At 36.2% G+C, this 23920-nt stretch overlaps 1 protein-coding gene across 2 annotated transcripts in view; it reads left to right on the plus strand.

The window, feature by feature from the left end:
* Window positions 1-23920, plus strand: part of gfus.3 (GDP-L-fucose synthase, tandem duplicate 3) — a 55048-nt gene that overhangs the window by 23532 nt on the left and 7596 nt on the right. For both annotated transcript variants that reach the window (XM_056481362.1, XM_056481363.1), the window contains exons 2-7: window positions 2038-2180; window positions 8533-8647; window positions 10736-10864; window positions 17673-17746; window positions 22070-22203; window positions 23399-23530. In XM_056481362.1, the coding sequence (XP_056337337.1) occupies window positions 2038-2180; window positions 8533-8647; window positions 10736-10864; window positions 17673-17746; window positions 22070-22203; window positions 23399-23530 (727 nt within the window). The remainder of the gene's footprint in view (window positions 1-2037; window positions 2181-8532; window positions 8648-10735; window positions 10865-17672; window positions 17747-22069; window positions 22204-23398; window positions 23531-23920) is intronic.

Here is a 23920-nt window from a genome sequence, read left to right on the forward strand (position 1 = left end):
ATTGGACAGGAATCACAGGACTGGCTTTTCTAATCCCACAGACAAGAAAAAAATAGTGACTGCAGGTTGAAGGAAAGTAGTGGAGTAAAAGTATCAATACTGCAATAAAATGTACTCAAGGGAAAAGTACACCTTTTTAAAACTACTTAATTACAGTAATTTGAGTATCTGCAATTTGTTACTTTACACCCCTGCCTGTGAACAGCACTCGAGGGTAAAGTGTAGGGCTGCACAATATTATTTATTTATTTATTATGCAATATATATTGCGATATAAATACAAATTCCCCAGATGATTTGAATAACTGCTTAGAAAGGATTGATCATTTTAGATTGATTGGGATGATTCTGTAGGGAGTGCGTCGCCAACATTTTTTCAGTATTCAAAAATACAAATGGGGCAATTTTTTTATGTCTGAATGCGTTTAAAACCCTCATACAGTCACAGGCTCCAATGAACACTGGTGAAATGATCAATTATAATCCAGACTTAACGTTGCTTATTCTGCGATGTGACTATTGCGAATGATCACATTGCGAAATATTGTGCAGTCTAGTAAAGTTCAATTCAAGCTTTTTTGTTTAGCGCTTTTCTCAAAAATTATTGGATAAAAAGCAGCTTTACAAAAGGTGCACATTATTACATTACAACCAAATATGGAAAAGTTAAGGTTATTAGTTACCATAACTTTATCACTTACTACTTTAATTAGCTAGTAACTAATAGCTTTTAACCGTTAAAGTTATTATATGTAAACACAGTTAACATGCAGTAAGATGCTATATAAGTGATGGCTATGTGTACATGTTCAATGAAGTGTATTTGTGTATTAAGTGTATGTGTTGTCCTCAAAGTCTTCAATGGTTGGCATCATCCCAAAGTGTGTTTAAATAGACAATTTTTGACAATTGAGTACAATTGTTGAAATAACACCATAAACAAATAAAATTTTTTATTTAATTCAAGCACTTTCAATGACCTGTGTTTATATTCAAGTACTTTCCTGGAATTGAATCCATATGTCTGAAATTTAGGTACTTTTAAGTATTTTCAGAAAAACGTGAGATTACTGTAGATACAGATTAATAGTTTTTACCTACACTACCTGACAAAAGTCTTATCGCCTAACCAAATTTTAGGAAACAACAATAGCTTGAATTCTAGATCATTTGGTATCAGAAGTGGCTTATATGAAAGGCAAAGGCCTCTAGATTACGCTTATTTTACCAAAATAAAATATGATCATGCCTTGATTTTTAATGATTTAATTAGGACAGTAAGGTCTGACTTTGCTTAGACAAAAGTCTTGTCACTGAACAGAAATAATGTCCAGTATAGAATATAAAGTCATGCTGCAGTGGAAACAGAATGAATATTGTGTCTGACTCCATCATGAGCTTGGAGGACTGCATCCATACATCTCTGCAATGACTCAAATCACTCATTAATAAAGTCATCTGGAATGGCAAAGAAAGCGTTCTTGCAGGACTCCCAGAGTTTATCAAGATTCTTTGGATTCATCTTCAATGCCTCCTCCTTCATCTTAGTCCAGACATGCTCAATAATGTTCATGTCTGGTGACTGGGCTGGCCAATCCTGGCCCAATCACCTTGACCTTTGCTTGTAGAAACTTTGATGTGGAGGCTGAAGTATAAGAAGGAGCGCTATCCTGCTGAAGAATTTGCCCTCTCCTGTAGTTTGTAATGTAATGGGCAGCACAAATGTCTTGATACCTCAGGATGTTAATGTTGCCATCCACTCTGCAGATCTCTCACAAGACTGAATAGAACCCCAAACCAGGATTTTTCCTTCACCAAAATTGACTGATTTCTGTCAGTATCTTGGGTCCATGCTGGTTCCAATAGGTTTTCTGCAGTATTTGTGAAGATCGGGATGCAGCTCAACAGATGATTCATGGGAAATCTACCTTCTGCCACTTTTTCAAATCTAGAAGTCAAGTTATTATTTGTTGCTCTTATGTATTACACATGAACACCTGTAATGTTGATCAAACCTCTTTCTTCTCTCTCCGTCAGATGAACGGGACGGTCGAGCCAATACGTGTGCTGGTGACGGGCGGCAGTGGGCTGGTGGGGCAAGCGATAGAGCGGGTGGTAAAAGAGGAGGGAAGAGAAGGCGAAGAATGGACATTCATCTCATCCAAAGATGCCAATCTCTTGTAAGAACTGCTGAAAAACAAACACAAATCAAGTGTCAGGTCCAATTCCACAACACAGTAATTAAAAAGTCAAGCCATCACATATATCGCATTCAGTAAATATAACTGAATGCTCTTTTACACCGAGCGCAACATAATGAAGTGAACTGCAGATGATTGGTGCTTTAACTCTTGTGAACTGTTCAAATAGACTGCCCTTTCATTATGTTGACGGCTGTTTTTGCCCCATTGACTTCCATTAAAACAACATTTTTATTGCAAAGCCATGACAGCATATAATTATGCATTCTTGAGTGTTGGTGGTTTTACCGGTGTCATTTTTACTGTTGATCAACAGTTGACAGCCTTAACCCTTTAGATTGTCCTGTGCAAAAAACTTTCTGGCTTTTACTATGAAGTTCTATGTAGCAAAATAGCAGATTATAGTGTAAGTGCAAAAATGCACTTACTAAGAACTGAGGTGCTTATTTGATTTTCCCAGACATACCAAGATGAGTGCGCAAAGGTCTCTCTCTCTCTTACACACAGTTGAAGTCAGAATTATTAGCCCCCCGTTTATTTTTTCCCCATTTTCTGTTTAAAGGTGAGAAGATTTCAACACATTTCTAAACATAATAATTTTAATAACTTTACTCTAATAACTGATTTATTTTATTTAGGCAGGTTAGGGTAATTAGGCAAGTTATTGTATAACGATGGTTTGTTCTGTAGACTATCGAAAAAACATAGCTCAAATGGGCAAATAATTTTGACCTTAAAAGTTTTTTAAAAACTAAAATCTGCTTTTATTCTAGCCAAAATAAAACAAATAAGACTTTCTCCAGAAGAAAAAATATTATCAGACATACTGTGAAAATTTCCTTCCTTCTTTAAATATCATTTGGGAAATATTCGAAATAGAAAACAAAATTCAAAGGGGGGCTACTAATTCTGACTTCAACTGTATATGTTCAAATAAATGTTAATATATGAACACATATATAAAATTACTTAAGCTAATATGTTTTAACCAGCCTGATCTCACGAGAAAACATACGTATTTTACGTTTGTCAGTTTAGTGGCTAATTTGTATGAATTCGTACAAGTTCAGTCGTACGAAATTGTATGATTTTAAAAAGGAGGCGTGGCACCTAACCCCAACCGTCATCGGGGGATAAGCAAATCGTACAAAATTGTAACAATTACCTCGTACGAATTCATACGAATTAGCCACTAAATCAAAAAGTTACGAATTGCCGTGAGATTGTGTTGGTTTTGACATATATGTACAAAACTTGTATGTCATATATGAAATTCGCATACACTGCCATGTGGAACAATCAGGATTATTTTTTTACTGAAACCCATTTATTTGTTGGCGTTTACGCTGGTTTTCAAAACAGCTTTTGGTGCTATAGCGTCACCAATCTCAGCATTCTGTGCAACAGCAGCATCTCAGGCACATACTCAGATCAAATGGGACGACCCCAAAATGCTTGCTTTGCCATGCAGTGATTAATCACACCCTGAGTGTACAGCTCCATAGGGATCTTTTGTTTCAGGTGTGTATTGGTGTTAAAACTTTGTTACTAAGTATGATAACTGCATTAATGTCCACACCAATAGAAATTTAATACCATATTCAGTATTTCTCATAATACTAGAATGATTGTTTATTTTCCTTAATTTAATTAATTAAGCATTAAAAACAGGGTTCCTTATCAGAAGGAAATACAAAAAAAAATGTTAAAACAAAATAAAACATAGTTGTGTGCATTGGGTCATAGAAGGTTAATTCATGGCATAGTTCGCATTGACAATATCATTTATTCACACTCATGTGTTTGTTTGTTTTTTTACCTTTATATACGTTTCTTTCTTCTGTTGAACCCAAAAGAAGATATTTTGAAAACTTCCAATGTAGGAAAAAAATTGTTGTGTAATCCAAGGAGTGCCAGCATTCTTCAAAATATCTTTCAAGACAAGAAACTCAAATAGGAACAAGTGATGGATGGAAAAATGATGACAAAGGCTTCAGTTTTGGCTGAACCGTCCCTTCAAGAACCAAAAAAACTATTTTAAATCATGAAATTTAATTGCTTTGGCTGTCTCTTGCAACAGTACCCACACACAGACACACATATTGTCATCAATTTCCCAACATCCACTTTTATATCCAGTTTTCTTCTACTTTCTTTCTGTCTTTTTTGTGCATGAAAGTGAAATAATGGACGATTGTTAGCAAGTACAGTATAATCTGGTCAGTGCCAATAGCCTAGTGGTGAAGTGCGCTGACATATAGCACCAAGGTGCTCACGGCGACCTGAATTTGATTCCAAGCTCGAGGCCATTAGCCGATCCTTCCCCTCTCTCTGCTCCCCATAATTACCTGTCAATTCTCTTCACTGTTCTATCTAGGTTTAAAACCCCTAAAAAATAATTATATATATATATATATATATATATATATATATATATATATATATATATATATATATATATATATATATATATATAAATAAAGTACAGTAACTGCATTAGCGTCCAGACCAATTTCAATCCATTTCCAGTAACTCTCACAATACTAGAGCCATTGTTTATTGTCCTTGGTGTAATTGAGCATTAACAACAGGGTTTCTTCCCAGAAGGAAATACAAAAAAACATTTTATTTAAGTAAAAAAAATAAAACATAGTTGTGTGCATTGGGTCACAGAAGGTTAATTAATGGCATAGTTCACCCAAAAATGACATTATCATTTATTTATACTCATGTGGTTTTAATGTTTCTTTCTTCTGTTGAACCCAAAAGAAGATACTTGACTTCCAATGTAGGAAAAAATTGCTATGAAAGTCAACGGGTGCCAGCATTCTTCAAAATATCTTCTTTTGTGTTCAACAGAAAAAAGAAACTCTAATAGGTACAAGTGAGGGATGAATAAATGTGGGCAGAAATTTCAGTTTCGGCTGAACCGCCCATTTAAGTAACACAAAAAAAAAATTCTAGAAGTTTGATTGCTTCGGCTGTATTTTGCAACAGTACCCCCCCCTTGTTCCAAACCAACAAGTTTTCTTCTACTTTCTTTCTGTCTTTGTTTTGTTATTTGTGCATGAAAGTTAAATAATGGACTATTTTTACCAAGTACAGTAACTGCATTAGCGTCCAGACCAATTTCATTTCAATCCATTTCCAGTAACTCTCACAATACTAGAGTGATTGTTTATTGTCCTTGGTGTAATTGAGCATTAACAACAGGGTTTCTTCCCAGAAGGAAATACAAAAAAACATTTTAAGTAAAAAAAATAAAACATAGCTGTGTGCATTGGGTCACAGAAGGTTAATTAATGGCATAGTTCACCCAAAAATGGCATTATCATTTATTTATACTCATGTGGTTTTAATGTTTCTTTCTTCTGTTGAACCCAAAAGAAACTATTTTGACTTCCAATGTAGGAAAAAATTGCTATGAAAGTCAACGGGTGCCAGCATTCTTCAAAATATCTTCTTTTGTGTTCAACAGAAAAAAGAAACTCTAATAGGTACAAGTGAGGGATGAATAAATGTGGACAGAAATTTCAGTTTCGGCTGAACCGCCCATTTAAGTAACACAAAAAAAAAAATTCTAGAAGTTTGATTGCTTCGGCTGTATTTTGCAACAGTACCCCCCCCCCCCCCCCCCCCTTCTTCCAAACCAACAAGTTTTCTTCTACTTTCTTTGTCTTTTTTTGTTATTTGTGCATGAAAGTTAAATAATGGACTATTTTTACCAAGTAACTGCATTAGCGTCCAGACCAATTTCATTTCAATCCATTTCCAGTAACTCTCACAATACTAGAGTGATTGTTTATTGTCCTTGGTGTAATTGAGCATTAACAACAGGGTTTCTTCCCAGAAGGAAATACAAAAAAACATTTTATTTATGAAAAAAATAAAACATAGTTCTGTGCATTGGGTCACAGAAGGTTAATTAATGGCATAGTTCACCCAAATATGAAAATGACATATTCATTTATTTATATGCATGTTGTTTTAATGTTTATGGGCTCTGTTTTAATGATCTAGGTGCAAAGTCTAAAGTGCAGGGCACAAAAGCATTAAGGGCGTGTCTGAATCCACTTTTGCTACTTTAAGGACAGATAAATATGCTCTGTGTCGTGGCGCATGGTCTAACAGGGTTGTGCGTATTCTCTTAATGAGTTACGGGTGTGTTTTGAGAATAAACCAATCAGAGTCTCATCTCCCATTCCCTTTAAGAGTCAGTTGCATCGCACCATGGCACATTTGCTATTTCCATGGCGGACTTTGTAAGTGGAAAAACTGAACACTTTACTAGCGAGAAAACAGTTAAACAGAACATCTGCAGCGCGAGGATAAAGAACGAGCCTCCTCCATTCAGCCTTTACTTTCACTTTCACTTTCTCTTTCTCGTGGATAAGGAAATGGTGGAAACTCACTCCACTGAAAACATCCATTCGCCTACATAATTTCGTCTGTTAAGCACAAAGATTTGTTTCAAAACTATTTCTAAATTCAGTTCAAATTTTCAGAAAACGAATAAATCAACAATGATAACGAAGTGGTCAAAAACCTGACAGGTGGGCAAATCTAAGCTTTTTTTAATAAAACAAATATAAATATGCATATAATAAATAATACTGATAATAAGGCAGTGGTTTTTACATTTAGGTAGAAAGTAATATTTTTTGTAATATTTTAATCCCATTAATTCTTTTTCATTTGAAAAGATATTTGCATATTGCTGTACATCCTGCGTGTTTTAAGCAATGTGTAAGCGAAGCGCATAACTAACATGCTCTGCGCTGGACTTTAGACCTGCTTTCAGCTGGTCTATTGCACAGTCTATTTTAGTTCCTTAAAATAGCAACATGCCAACAATGCGCCTTAACACACCTCTTTTCTAGACCAGAACACCCATGAGTCTATAAAGTGGCGCAAATAGATTTGCTATTTAAACAATGTGGCAGAAAACGGGAAAATTAAGGTTGTGCTGGTCTAAAAATAGCAACACATCGGGGCAAACATGTCTTGCGCCTTATTGCACCGGGTGTATGATAGGGCACTGTATGTTTCTTTCTTCTGTTGAACCAAAAAAATATATTTTGAATACGTTCAATGTAGGAAAAAAAATTGCTATGGAAGTCAACGAGTGCCAGCATTCTTCAAAATATCTTCTTTTGTGTTCAACGGAAGAAAGAAACTCAAATAGGTAGAAGTGATGAATGAATAAATGACAGAAATTTCAGTTTGGGCTAAACCGTCTCTTTAAGTACCAAAAATAAAAACACAAACTCAAGTTTGTGTGCTTTTAGTGTATCTTGCAATTGTACTCGAACGCTACTGCATTTTTTTTGTTTGCTTGTTTTTGGAGTTGGAAATTATCCAACATCCACGTTCAACTTCCTTTCTTCTTTTTGGAGAATGTTAGTAACCACACACACTTATATGATTTATAGCTATTGACTTTACGAGAAACTGACTCATATTTTACTGTATGAGAGAACATCTACTGTTTGATTACAAACATTCTTCAAAACATGTTATGCGTTCAACAGAAGGAAGAATCTCAGGATGAGTCAGGATGAAACTTCTCACATGACAGCACATTCTTTAGGGGTTTTTTTTGTTTGTTCGTTTGTTTTTTATTGTTTAACATACCAAGCATTTTTTCTTTATTTAATAGACGTCAACTAGACAGCTAAAAAAAGACGCCATCTTGGTTAAAACTTGGGCTGTGAGAGAAAATGTGATAGTCAGAACACAGACTAGTTCTCCAATAAACAAATGAGACTTTACACGTGTATTCACCCCATGTCTATTTGATCACAAGTCTATCTTTGGACTACAGTTAGACTTTCACTGACAGCTCAAATTTAGCCTTGCTTTGGGGGATATACAAATTATAATTTTACATAATAGCTATCCAAAACCTTCATCGACACACAACATCATCTTCCCTACTGTATTTATTTTGTCTGTTTATCTTTCTCAATGTTTTTTTTTTCTCAGTAAAGCTGAATCCCAGTCAAGTTAGCCACACCTATATCGTTAATTTAATAAAGAGGTGTGCACCTAAACTATAATGTACATTATAAACACAGTCTTTTTATGAGAAGTAAACCACGTCATCAATGCAAAGTTTGGAAACGCTTTCCTGAATTGTGTTTCCCAGGAATACAATCAGATTTTATCATGGCTGTAAAAAAACTGGTATTGTCATAATCATGTAGGTAAACCATGTCATCAATCCACAGTTTGGAAACACTTCCCTGAATTTGGTCCTCAGGAATACAAACAGATCTTATCATGGTTGTCATGCATGATAACTACTGTATATTAACATTCATTGCTTTAGGAGCGCTGAAGAGACGAGGGCAATCTTTCAGAAATATCGTCCGACACATGTCATTCATTTGGCTGCCATGGTGGGTGGACTCTTCAGGAACATGAGACAGAACCTGGACTTCTGGGTAATTATTACCACTTGAAATATGGGGGGAAATAAGTACTTAACATGTCACAATTTTTCTCAGAAAACATATTTGTAAAGATGCCGCTGACTTTGAAATTTTCACCAGACATTGTCATTAACAATGACCAATGAAATCTATATATGCAAAAAAACAAAACTAATTAGTTTACAAATGAAGTTATATGTGTAATAAAAGGAAATGACACAGGGAAAGAGTATTGAACACATGGAGAAAGGGATGTTTATAAAGGCAGTGAAAGCCCAGACAGCAGCTGAAATCTCTCAGTAGTTCTTCAGCAACCCTCTGCCCTTCCTCATTGTAAACGAATATTAGCTCCTTCAGTCCAACATCTACATTAGCCGGAGGATGAAGATGAAACCAGGGTGGACATTTCAGCAAGACAACGATCCAAAACACAGCCAAGGACACTCTGAAACGCTTTCAGAGAAAGAAAATCAAGCTGTAGAATGGCCCAGCCATTTACCCAACTTGAATGCAATAGAAAATACAAAATAAAGATCAGATTTGATGGACGAGACCCACAGAACCATCAAGATTTTTACACACTGTTAAAGTCACATAGCTTCATTCTCCTTATGAGAGGCGTCTTTAAGCTGCTACCACCAACCACCAAAAAAGCAGTTTATATAAAGTATTAAAGGTGTTGTATGTACGTTTTTGACTCTTCTAAAGCATAAAAATACCATAATATGTTTGCAGATCTTTAAGAAACATGCTATGAACATTCTTGTTTATCTGAAAAACAATACTGAAGTCAGATATTCTGCTTTGAAAATAGTCACGTGCCGGAACGCTGTCTTTGTTTTGGTCACTTTAACCGCCCAATGCCAGTTTAGCTAATTATATTTCAGCGGCCCGGGTAGCCTTGGTGGAAAGCAGCGTAATTCATTCATTCAGTCAGAATGGCTCTGAAAGCATGCGTCCGTGACTGAAATACGAAACTATAGGCAGTGGCGCCGCTGGCCACCATGGGCCCTATGATAAGCTGACATGAAGAAAGGGGTGGGGGGGTTAGTTGGTATCACGGATCAAAACGAAAAGAGGGGGGGGGGTTGTTTGGGGGTATTAGTATCGTGGCTGAAATTGAAGAACAGGGGGTGGGGGGGGGGTATTGGTATCGCGGCTGTAAGTGAAGACGGGTGGGGGGGAATTGGCGCGGGCCCTTGATAATGTCTCTGGGGCCCCCCTAAATGTATGGGCCCTTTGAATCTTCCTAACTTCCCCACCCCCCCCCCCCCCCCCAGCGGCGCCCCTGACTATAGGTGAGCAGGTTACATTGTAACCCTGTGTGTCCTAACAACACGTTACGTGAGGAGATTTGCAGTGATAAGCAATTTGACTGTTTGCACCAGATTTATTTTCAGGATCTGAGGTGAACTATATGCTGCTGCTTTCAGTAGTATGGCAATAAATGTCATATAAAATGGCATTCAAACTCACATTGTTAGCATTTATCACTGAATAAACACATGAGGTGAACCTGAGGTGATCATTGTTAGCTTTTTTTGTTGTTCAGCTGCAAGAAGCAGAAAGCGTTTCTAAAATATCAATCCGAGGTGTTGGTTAGGACAAAACCTCTTCTTATATGGAAAATATTCCTTCTATCGCATGCCGTTGCTTTTATATAGAACACGATTTAAATTGGCCTTTGTGCTCAATAGTCAGGCTCGCTCCTGTTGGTCGTCAATCTGGCAACCTGCGCTTGCAGTTTTTTTTTTAACCAGGAACGCAATACCTAGTTCAACCACTGGGTGACAAACTTACATACCGCACCTTTAAATACATTTTCTGTAGTTCAGTACTTTCTCCTTGAAATTCCAATACAGTTACACAAATTTTCAGATTTTTTTGTTTTGTTTTATTTTATTTTTATGTTTGTATTGTTTGGGCTTTTACCAAAATCTGGTTCAATTCCATGTCAACAGCTACTTTAGGAATATTATTCCCAGGAAAAAAGCATGATGTGTTCAATCCTTATTTCCCCCACTATAAATAAATGAATATAAAAGGGTGGAAATATAACTTATGAATACTTTTTCTGTTTGTTGTCGTTGTTCTTTTCAGAGAAATAATGTGTTTATAAATGACAACGTGCTTCAGACGGCTAATGAATTTGGAGTGGTGAAGGTCGTCTCTTGCCTGTCCACGTGTATTTTCCCAGATAAAACCACATACCCTATTGATGAGACCATGGTAAATCTGTTAAGCACTATTTTAAAAACTCGTGACATCAAACAGTTTCTCTAAGCATCTGTACATTTGTTGACTATACATTCAGTTTACTGAAATCTTCCAATATAATTACAAACCAGTTGATCGAGTTTATCTTCCAGACATTGTATGACCTGAGAGACATTGAACACCTTTTGATATTTTAATGGAGTCACATGATAAAAAAAAAAGACAACCTCTTTGAACTCTGTGGTTTCATGTATCAGGACAAATTTTTAAAAATAATCTGGGTAGGGTTGCACAGCTGTCTGTAAACTCTTGTTTAAAATGAAACGTAAATTCCACAGTAGAGGATTAGTAACTACACCACACGTTTTTAAGGCAGAAATGTAAAATAATCCATTAATTAACAGGTTCTGTATAGCGTGATTGACAGGTTTTCCTTGTTTAATTATGATATAAACTGCCTTATGGGATCTTCGCTCTGTTGACGACATTTTCAATGTAATATTTTCAGCCTGATCTCACAAGAAAACGTAAGTATTTTTTGTTTTGTCAGTTTAGTGGCTAATTCGTACGAATTTATACCAAGGTTATTATAGTAAACATAATCGAACGAAAAAATGATAGATGGTAGATGATGGTGTTCATGTGTTCTCTGAATACATGTTTCAAAAAATGTATGACTGATTTTATTATAATACAATATTTATCCTGTTGATTTTGATTCTTGCACCCAACAAATATCCTCATTTAGAAAAAGAAAAACTAAAACTAATACTGAAATTAATAAAAACTAAACGCAAGTCTTTCAAAATATAGAAACTAATAAAAACTAGTAAATCTGCCCTTTAAAACTAATTAAAACTAACTAAATTTGAAAACAAAAAGTCAAAACGAAATAGAAACTAAAACTAATGAAAAAATCAAAAATTATTATAACCATGATTCATACGAGTTCAGTCGTGTGAAATTGTACGATTTTAAAAAGGAGGCGTGGCACCTAACCCCACCCCTAAACCCAACTGTCATTGGGGGATGAGCAAATCGTACTAAACTGTACTAATTAGATCGTACGAATTAGCCACTAAATAAAAAAGTTACGAATTGCGTAGAGATTGTGTTGATATTTTACATTTCAGTTTAACGAGAGACATATATTAATATTTTAGTCACTTGAAACAATATTATAAGAAATAACATATAAAGAATTAAGTTCAACAACAAATGACAGAAAACGTACTGGCAGTTTATTTTGTATCATAACTTACAACACAATCAAACTAAATGTCAAACTATTAAAAATGTCAGTACGTCACTTTTTACTAAATCTTCAACATCAAAAGATGAAAAGATCATGGTCGCATAATGCCATTTAAAAACATAAATAAATGGGGGAAAAAATTATGGATAACTACTTGCAGATATTTTTAGAGTATAGGTCGTAAGCTCTCCGTAAGGTAACGCATAGTCGCATTGAATGGCTCAATATTTAATCAGTATCAGCCTTCAAATTGTTCATTCATTAATTTTTCTTCAGTGTAGTCCCTTACTTATCAGGGGTTGCCACAGGGGAATGAACCACCAACTATACCAGCATATATGTATTACGCAGCATTTGCCCTTCCAGGCACAACCCAGTACTGGGAAACCTTCAAATTGTTAAACAGGAAAATACCCTGAAAAGTGATCCAAATCAAAACGTTAAACTTAAAATACACATGAAAGCGTAAAGGAACAAGAAGAAAACTTCAATAAGTTCTTATTTTAATTGTTTAATATAAACAAAACCCTCTTTGAATGAAAATTAAACTTGTCTTTCACAAAATGGAAAAAATGGGGAGAGGCGCAGTTGTAACCTCATATACCTTTGTATCATAACTAAGCTATACTTTAACTTGCACACTGCTGGTGCATCCACCCCCATTCTTCGCAGCTTGTAAAATTTGAAGTTTAACAACCCCAGATGACATGTTACTTCATTATTTATTTAGCAAAAAATAAACCAAAACCAAAAAAGCAATGTGTGAAAAACTAAGAACTGCTTTCATATGAGTTAAGGCTGTTTGATTAACTGATCATGCAGACCTCAACGAATGCCGATGTGATAAGACATTATTAAAAATAAGACATTTTTAGAGCCATTTCTTCACAGAATTTTGTATGATTTTGAATGATTTTGGAGAGTAAAGTAACTAAAAACTAAAAAAATGTAAATGTACGTATGTATTGTACAATGTTAAAATCCTTTTCTTTTAAAGGTTTACAATATAAATCCAATTAGAACCACTTGTTTGTAAACAATGCAAGTCTTTTATATGATAGACCTACTTAAAGACAGAAAATGTGCATACTATCCAATAATATTACTACACTGAAGTAAATTACTCATTGGATTTACTTTTTTTTTTTAAGGTAAGTGGTTGCAAACACTTTATATGGGCTGAATTTAAAAATAATCCAATTTCGTAATTTTAATTTTGAATGTTTAAGGGCATACTCACTAGGCTACCCGAACCATGCCTGGCCACATTTCCCTGTTCTTTTGACAAGTGCTCCGAATCGGTTGGCTAGAAGAGGTATGCCAGAGTGCGGCTCGATTGGGCTTTGGCGCGGTAGGCTTGTAGTGCAAGTGCGAATCGTGCCTGAGCCCGAAACTGAAGACACGACATCACTTTTAAGGGACTGTTTCATATGGATTTATTCATCTTTCTTACTTTTCAATGAACTTGAACTGTGATAGTTTATTAAAGATCCAAATCTAACGCTTCACCTTCACCAAATCTACTAATACCTGCAGCACGAGGACTTTTATGATCATTTATGAGCATCAAAGGTGGTGGATCTGTTCTGCAAAATATTTAACTGCGTGTCACTGCATCCCAAACAACTAAAATTATACAAAACAATATAACTAAAGCAATATCCATTGTGTTGAGCAAGGGCGCTTCTCTTCTGTTAAACTGAACAGTCATGACACGATGGTGTAAGCATGCTCCGGCTCGGTAGGTAATAAATGCAGTGAGTGCAGGCTGAGGGGAAGAGGGGAGGGGGACAAGCCCGCTTCTCCACAGTTCAAGGCAACCATGCCTAGTGAGAGTACGCCCTTTATTCAGCCCATATTGTTTGCAACCACTTACATTTTTTTAAATAGTTTTATTTATGAATTTTAGGGCAAATTACAGTTAAAAAAAAAACACTTATATTTTAAAGTATAGAAAGTATCAACTTAAGCGCATGCAAAGAAATAAAAAAACATACCAACAAATAAAAGGGTAAATAATAATGTGGCTTAACATAAACTACAATTGTACAATCTGTATCACACAATACACTCTACTTTGAAATTAGGAAAGAAAAAGAATCAATTTGCTGGATCAAGGACATGGTCTATATTTAACAATAAAACATGTTCTTGGATACATATTAGGCATGGGACGATAACCGTTTTCAAGGTTATACGCTTGAAAAAGTCCTAAGGTATGTGTTGTTGTTTTTTTTTTTTTTACATTTTTTAGTACAAGTTGTAAAGAAATCTGTGTTTTGAAACTAATGAAGACAGCAGATGTCAATGGTTCATTTGAATTATTCAACTCTTCAAGTTGGCATTTTAAATGTTTTAGCTCTAGATAGAACAATGACTCAACAATGGACTGTTTGGAAGGATTGCTTCTCTGCCAAACTAAGCATTGCTGTCATGGTGTTTTCAAAGTTCCCTCACTCACTATCCTTCAGCTTAATACCCGATTTATTAAACCATTATTAAACCACCTATTACTGAGATGCAGATGCCCTTCCAGAACTGGGAAGCACCAATACACGCTCTCATTCACACACACTCATACACTACGGCCAATTTAGTTTTTTATCTTAGATTTAATTCCCTTATAGTGCATGTCTTTGGACTGTGGGGGAAACCGGAGCACCCAGGAAAACCCATTTAAACTCTGCGAGAACATGCATGTTAATTTGATAAAACTACATAAATGTTAGGCAGAAAGATTATTTTATGGTGTATGTGTCCACTGAATGCAACTAGGTTTAGGTGTTGCCAGCCACAGATTGATTATGTTTCTGAATTGAAGAACAGACTGGCTGTTTCTCAATTCCAAGAACGCAGAGAACGGACTTGCGTTCTTGTGAAGACCGGTCTTGCCAGGTGTCCTTGGAAGAACGAACACGGGAGACCACGAGAACAGAGAACGCGTCCTTTTGAGAAATGAGATGCTGCGTTCTCCCTGATGGTCACATGACCTTCACACGTTTTTAATGGAAAATTATTTAAACATTACAACATTTATACAACGATTTATTGTTTTTCCCCTTTCAAAATATATACTATGCATACAAAACATAAATATACGTTGCACAGTATAAATAAAACAGATTTTAACACGAATTTCAGCAAGCAAACACATTCAATGTGTTTATTCCTTTAATAAGATGTCCATGGTAATCTTCACTTTAAGAGTTTCATTTAGGCAAACTCCTGAGGTAAACAAGTGACCTCTCTGAACTTTAATAATAAATCTAAATAAAATGCTGCGCTTCCCACCTCCATTCGCAATGACTTCTGGGACTTCTATAGCGAGATCGGAGCTCAAGTCTGCATCGGTGCGTCCTCGATATCAAGAACACATCCGGGAAGGTTCACGCGTCCTCTGTTCTTGCGGTCTTGAGTATTGGAACTGAACTTTGGCAGCTGATGATTACGTTACACGAGAACACGAGACTGCTGAAGAACGCATATTGAGAAACAGCCACTGACAAAAGTATCCTTCATTTGAGATATTAAGTAATGGAGTTAGCAGTTAAAGGTCCCACGAAATAAAAAAAAAAGTTTCAATGTTTTCCGTATGAATCGTTTTTAGGATATCTATAAGCATCCACATTGAATGTTATCACTCGATTGAATGGGTGTTATCAGTGGTTATCAGCTGATAGATATGGGCCAGTGGGGGCCTTCTGCACCTATCAGTAGGCTCAGAAGGCTGTTATCATCCATCCACATGGTTAATCAGCTATACTAATAGGGAAGACTCCAGATCCAGATCTGTTTTTGCATTACTATGATGGTTGGGTTTAGGGTTAGGGTAGACGTTTATAAAATACAATTAATGGGAAATCTAATAAATAATATAAATAATTATCGTGGTTAAATCCGCTATACTAATAGAGAAGACTCCAGATCTGTTTTTACAGTACTATGACGGTTGGGTTTAGGGTTGGGGTAGACAATAATAAAATACTATTAATGGGAAATTGAAAAAATAATATAAATAATGATCGTGGTTAATCAGCTATACTAATAGAGAAGACTCAGATCTATTTTTACAGTACTATGGCGGTTCGGTTTAGGGTAGACGTTTATAAAATACAATTAATGGGAAATTTAATAAATAATATAAATAATTCTCATGGTTAATCAGCTGTACTAATAGAGACTCCAGATCTGTTTTTACATTACTGTGACGGTTGGGTTTAGGGTTGGGGTAGACGCTAATAAAATACATTTAAAGGGAAATTTAATGAATAATATAAATAATTCTCATTAACTTGCGGCCGTAGCCGTAGCTGTATGTGATCTACAGCTGATTAATCATGTGGATGGATGACAACGGCCTTCTGAGCCTACTGGTAGATGCAGAAGACCCTATACTGGCCCATATCTATCAGCTGATAACCACTAATAACGCCCATTCAAATGAGTGATAACATTCCAATCGGCTGCTAAAAGCTAGCGAGTTCCAAAACAGTGACAAAATAATCATTTAGATGATACAAAGCTAATATAAACATGTAAAGCTTGAAGTTTGTCACTTCACCTCAAAACTTCAGTTTCTCATCACACCATAACCAATCAAATGCTCTCTATTATCTGATATCCCCCGCCCACTTTAAGATGCTTCACATTTGCTTTTCATTTGATGCTCTTGAGCTCACTCGCTCTCACTGGCAGAGCTGTGATAAAACTAAACACTTATTAGCTGTTTTTTTTTATGGGGAGGAGTTACGCTATGTCTCGCCCATTCTTCGTGTTTCAGTTGAGATTACATCAAATATTGAATACAAATGCATATTTCAAAGCACCTAACAGGACCTTTAAAATAAAATAAAAAAATGTAGGGGTCCACAGATCAAGCTTAATATCGATAGTTCTGATATTAATATAATAAGCCCAAGATCAAGTTAATTTATTTATAAAGCACATTTAAAAACACATCAAAAGACTAACCAAAGTGCTGTTCATAAGTGCTTCTGTTTTCCCCACAGTCCAAAGACATGCACTATAGGTGAATTAAATAAAATAAATTGCCTGTAGTGTATGAGTGTGTATGGGTGTTTCCCAGTACTGGGTTGGAGCTGGAAGGGGATCCACTATGTAAAACATATACTGTATAAGTTGGCGGTCCATTCTGCTGTGGTGACCCCTGAGGTCACACATAAAACAACCGATTCAAGTTACTGCTGCTTACAACATATCACTGGGTGCATTTAGATTTTTCGGTTTCCAAAATGTGCCTTTATTTAGATTAGATAAATAACAACAGCGTGTAATATGTCGTGTGCATGAGAGGGAGTATTTACTTGATTTTATTCAATTCAATTCCTGTTCATTTCTATAGCACTTTAACAATGTAGATCGTGTCAAAGCAGCTTAACATAGAAGTTCTGGTAAATTGAAACTGCGTCAAAAAAAGTTCAGTTTAGTTATCATTTTTAATGAATCAGACTATTTTTATTGAGTCAATAGAAAAATTAAAAGAGGGTGTACTTTCTTTTTCACAAGACTGTATGTCTGTATTTGTAACTGCTTGGTTTGTTTCAGATCCACAACGGTCCACCACACGACTCTAATTTTGGTTATGCCTTCGCCAAACGCATGATTGATGTCCAAAACAGGTCAGAACGGGTTCAAAGTGTGTATACACCACATGAAAGCATATCTGGATCTCATTTCAATGCACTTCAATTCATCAATTTTTCTATAGTGCTTTTTACAATGTAGATTGTATCAAAGAAAGATTAACAAAAATAAAGAAAGAGAGAATAAAAAGCCGTAATATTTAAAATTATGGAACATTCCAGCAATTCAGGCAGGTTGTAAAGTAGTGTTGAGTATGACGAAGATTTTGTATTCTCAAAGTATCCAGTAGTGTCTCTAAAATGAACAGTTGACATGAAACCTAAAGATAGTCAAACATGTATTGGAGAACAGAGCCAGGCTAAAACTGTGGTATGTGTGTAAGATGAGCAGCCTGCAGAAGAGCAGGAGCAACTATGAGAAGCTAGAGAATAACTGAATACGTTAAATAATGGAATATGTAAAGAATTGATAATACATGTTAAATAGCCATCTGAAGCTATATCAGTGACAGGATTTCAGGAGAAAATATAGCGTCACAGATGCGTAGTGGGTAGCACAATAGCCTCGCAGCAAGAAGGTCACTGGTTCAAGCCTCGGCCGGGTCAGTTGGCATTTCTGTGTGGAGTTTGCATGTTCCCCTGGTGTTCGTTTCCTCCGGGTGCTCCGCTTTCTCTCACAAGTTCAAAGACTTATAGACTTAAGAGCTATAGGTGAATTGGGTAAGCTAAATTGTCCGTAGTGTATGTGTGAATGAGTGTGTATGGGTGTTTCCCAGTAATGGGTTGTAGCTGGAAGGGCATCCACTGTGTAACACATTTGCTGGATAAGTTGGCGTTTCATTCCGCTGTGGTGACCGCAGATTAATAAAGGGACTGAGCTGAAAATAAAATGAATGGGCCAGCATAACAATATATGCAGATACTCAGAACAAGTTATGAACAACTATGGGAAGATAGTGATTTGCATTGCAGAGAGTGCAGAGCCAAGAATAACAGGACAACCTAAACACATACTTGACCTTTCGGTAAAGACTTTCCTAGACGGTCACAGAATCACAGAGGTGAGAAAAGAAAATATGTATAAAAGCAGGACCATGAATACATTCATTCATTCATTTTCTTTTTGGCTTAGTCCCTTTATTAATCTGGGGTCGCCACAGCAGAATGAACCGCCAACTTATCCAGCATATGTTTTATGCAGCGGATGCCCTTCCTGCTGCAATCCATCACTGGGATACATCCATCTCATTCACACTCATACACTACGGACAATTTAGCTTACCCAGTTCACCTATACCACATGTCTTTGGACTTGTGGGGGAAACCGGAGCACCCAGAGGAAACCCACGCAAACATGGGGAGAACATGCAAACTCCACACAGAAACGCCAACTGAGCCAGCCGAGGGCCACCGTGCAGCCCTCCATGAATACATACAGTACACTGTAAAAAAAAAAATGCTCAATTACTCCTGACAGCATATGTTTTTAGTTCATTGTAACTTATTAAACTAAGTTAATCATGTCCTAACTTAATTTTATAAGTTATGCAAGCTGTTTTAAGTCAGTTTAACTAAAGACTATAGAATATAAAGGAACTTTGGTTAACATAATATTAGTTCAATGGAGTCATAGTGTTAATTTGATTCAGCTTAAAAATGTAAGGCAACCAAGATTTTTTTTTTTACAGTGTACAATTCAGATGGTCTAGGGAAGACGTCAGGTTGTCCTGAAGGGCTGTTTTCAGACATCTCAGCTTTATGTTTCAATGAAGTCTATTTTCTGGTATTTAGAACCTCCAGTCTGACTGTGGTTATTGAATGGAAAGGCCGGGTCACTACAACAAATACTGTTCTAGTTAAATTAAAACCATTCATTTTACTATAGTGTCTCTATTTGAGATCAATTTATGCATTATGCATTTCAAATACATGCATTGCTATTTCACCATCACATTTACATGAGATTTTTGGCTCTATTTTCCACTCCAGTTATCAGCATTTTTATTCATTTCACCTAATTTAAATGTTATTATAATTTTCTTTAAACTCTTAGGTGAATTTTATAAAATTATTGTCACCGTGATGCATTTAAAGTGACAGTTCAACCAAAGCAATTGGTTCATTACTCAGTTCAACCTGAAAATTCAGTCATCATTTACTCAACCTTCACTTGTCACAAACCTATTTGAGTTTCTTTAATCACCTGAACAAAAAATAAGTTATTTTGAAAAACGTTGCAAAACCTGTAACCATTGCCTTCCACAGTATTTGCTTTTCCTACTGTGTAAGTCAATGTTTACTAGGGATGGGCATTTCTGACCATTCTTCATTTCGATTAAACCACAGGTTTGACAAACGATTAATTGATTAATCGGGGGTGGAGCTTAAGCAAGAGGCCGGGCGTGTGTGCATCATAATGACAATTAAATAACATTCAATTTAAACTATATATTTTTTATTTAAAGCCCTGTTAAAAATGGTGTTGATAAAACTATGACAGGATTTAGAAAACAATTAAATCAACGCTGTTGGGTTATTAAAAATGTCCATCAATATTGGTAAACATAGTAAACATTTAAAGAAGTGTGAGCAGTGGCGTATTTAGGCATGGGCAATATAGTCGGTGGCCAGGGCATCTTGCTGGGGGGTGGCACGGGGAGACGGTGCGAAAAAAACGAGCCCCAGTAAAAGCTTTGAGATACGATTTACTTTCTGCAAAGTGTATTATTTAAAGTAGTAATCCCCGAATAAAGACATTAGAGGCCATTCTCATTTGGCATATTTTGCATGCGCAAGTTTGTTATTCTCTATGCACAACTGAAACGCTGCTCTGCTCCTGGTGTGAATACCAGTTGTTTACATGCACACTGATAAAATAAATGGCGCTTACTGTGAAACCGGAGTAACTTTTATGCAGAGGTGTCGGCACGCAGCAAACTTTGCAAGTCGACAAAACTTAAGTTATAATATGATGATGATCTTATTTTGACTATATGGCTATGAAGCAGAAAGGAGAGATGATGAATCAGGGAGATAAGACTTAATAACATTAATTCTCAGCTATGAGTCGGGTCTAAGACAACAGACAATTACATAAAAGATATTTCTTGTATTCTAGAACTGTCTTTAATATTCAAGCAAAAGATTTCTTAAGAGATCTTAGCATATCACTTCAGTTGTGTCTTTACATTTTTTCCGGTTAGGCTACATGTAGGATTGATTTCTGTTATTATATATTTACAATAATAACTGTATAATATTAATGATAATAATTATTATTATTATTTATTTCTAAGTACTCATCAGTCTCAAATGAAAGCAGAGTGCAAAGTTTATTTACAATTAGACCGGCGGTGGAAAAAACGCGCTCATCAGGCACAGAAGTTGCAGGAACAGCCAGGTACCAATGGGTAAGGGTGCTTAGCCTTGCAAATCGAGACTCATTTATTTTGCACCACAATAAAGGATCTGGGTTTAGAGACATGCATGGCTCCCTGAAGTAGCTTTCGATTTTAGTGTCATCCGGTGAAACATCACTCATACCGTAGTCCTCACCGAAAAGAGCGTCACGACACGGCGCACACATGACAGCTGAAAGTATCATACTCCAGACGCGCACATTCGCATGGTATTTAAAATGAAACTATTCAGATGGCGCTCTGTGGTGCAGCAGAAATATGAAGTGTCCCGAGTCGTGGCTGGGCACCGCTGTGTACCCTGATAGAAACATAAGTCTAGAATTCTGAAATGCATGATGGTGCGTCGGCCATGGCGCGACGCGGCGCTTCTGGTGTGTGACCCCCTATACTATATCTGCGCTCAGGTCTCGCCTCTAGACCGCAACTCTCTGCAGCCATAACCAATCAAATATCAAACTAACGCCCAAATACCAGCATAACCAATCAGAAAGAATAAAAGGAATTTAATTTTAGAGCCAATCGATCACCGTTTTCATGCTCGATCATCACTGATGCGTTTGATTAATCGATTAATCGAATAATTGTGCACATCCCAAATGGTTACAGGTTTCAAATCTTATTTAAGATTTAATCTTCTTTAGTGTTTAACAGAAAGAGAAAACTCATGGAGGTTTGGAACCAATTGAAGTCGAATAAATTGTCATTTTTGGGTGAATTATGCCTTTAAATTACCATAAATTAATCTCAGCAAATACCACAATAAACCAATCCTTGGCCATTTTAAAGAAAGTTTTTTTTGTTATTAATTATACTAATTATTTGTAATAACACTATTTTAGGAACTTTATAAAAATCTCAAACTGTATTTCAATATTAAATTTTGTGGTAAAACATTATTTATAGCTTTTACCATTCAAACCTGTGTGTGTTTGTTCATTAGGACATGTTTTAAGCAGTACGGTCGGCGATACACAGCCGTTATTCCTACCAATGTGTTTGGAGCTCATGACAACTTCAACATTGAGGACGGTCACGTGCTGCCAGGACTGATTCACAAGACATACCTAGCAAAAAGTGAGATACAATGGGCTATATGCACAGCTAACGTAATTCAGCCTGTGACTGACTGAACTTCCGGTGAAAGGTTTAGATTAGATTAGATTAGATTCAACTTTATTGTCATTACACATGTATAAGTACAAGGCAACGAAATGCAGTTTAGGTCTAACCAGCAGTGCAATAGCAGCAAGTGCAGGATACAGGTATAAGTTATAAAGTGCAGTTATAGAAAAACTATGGTGATATTTACAGATGGATGTACTATCAACATTATATACAGGTTGTATTAGCTATGAACAGATTTACAATAAATGAATATATGTACAGGATACTATTAATAATCAGGAGTGGCAGATAGATAAACATAATTACAAATTACAAATGTCCATGTGCTGTGGGTATGTACAGTTCAAGTAAATGAATCAGTGCAATGAATATGTGCAAACTTTAAATGTGCAAATGTTAAATAGTGCAGTGATTGTGAGGAGTATAAGTTAGAGGAGTGTGGGGGGTGTATTGGGGGGGCAAAAGAGTCAGTGAGGGGCAGAGTTCAAAAGGAAGACAGCTCTGGGGAAAAAGCTGTTCCTCAGTCTGCTGGTTTTTGTCCGGGGGAGCCTGAAGCGCCTGCCGGAAGGCAGGAGAGAGAACAGTCTGTGAGCAGGGTGAGAGGTGTCCTTAAGAATACTGCGTGCTCTTTACTTTACGTGTCTATTCTTAATTTCATTCGGTTCCTTTTACAGCATCTTTGCTGTAATGCAATTAAAATACAATCAGTTCAATAGACTTAAGCATTCATTTAGTTTTTTAAGTGTAAAACGAGATGAAAGACAATGTAAACTCTAGCACCGTCAGTAGCAGCAAACTGGAAACAGAGAAAATACTGGGGTGAAATACATTTACATATTTTAAAGACATGATGGGAACATTTGAATTTAATGCAGTAGTTTTTTGTCCGGTCTGAGACCCACTTTATATCATTTATCAATCAGGCAGTGAAGATCGCTGAAATTTCAAGAAATCAGATCTTAAACATGACGATTTTATAACGGCATGACAGTTCACCGGAAGCACTTGGACTGGCTGACTGACAATTAAATGTCTGTGTGCATATACTCCATTAAAACCAAATACACATTCTGGAAGGATTAAAAGTCTCATTCATACGGACCGCTCTTTTTAATACTAAACATGTTTGACATGCCTTTTGTAGAGGAAGGTAAACCTCTGCAGGTCTGGGGTTCAGGGAAACCTCTGCGTCAGTTCATCTATTCTCTGGATCTGGCTCGTCTCTTTCTGTGGGTTTTAAGGGAATACGATGAAGTGGATCCAATCATTCTCTCAGGTAGATTAAATTCAACTTTATTGTCATTACACATGTGCAAGCACAAGGCAATGAAATGAATCAGAATCAGAATCAGTTTTATTGCCAAGTGTGCTTCACACACACAAGGAATTTGTTTTGGCTACAGAAGCTTCCAGTGTACATAAAGTGACAAGTGACAACACAAAATAAATATGAAAAAAAAGATAAACATTAAACAGATGCGGTTAGTCAAGAAACCTGGATGTTGAGTTGTATGTACAGATTGTTATAATGGTAAATGCAGTTTAGGTCTAACCAGGAGTCTAACCAGTATAAGATATATGATTGAAGTCAGAATTATTAGTTCTCCAGTATATTATTTTCTCCAATTTCTGTTTAACGGAAAGAAGATTAAACACATTTCTACAC

Source organism: Danio aesculapii, chromosome 20, assembly GCF_903798145.1.
Source record: "Danio aesculapii chromosome 20, fDanAes4.1, whole genome shotgun sequence".
Classification (NCBI taxonomy): Eukaryota; Metazoa; Chordata; class Actinopteri; order Cypriniformes; family Danionidae; genus Danio; species Danio aesculapii.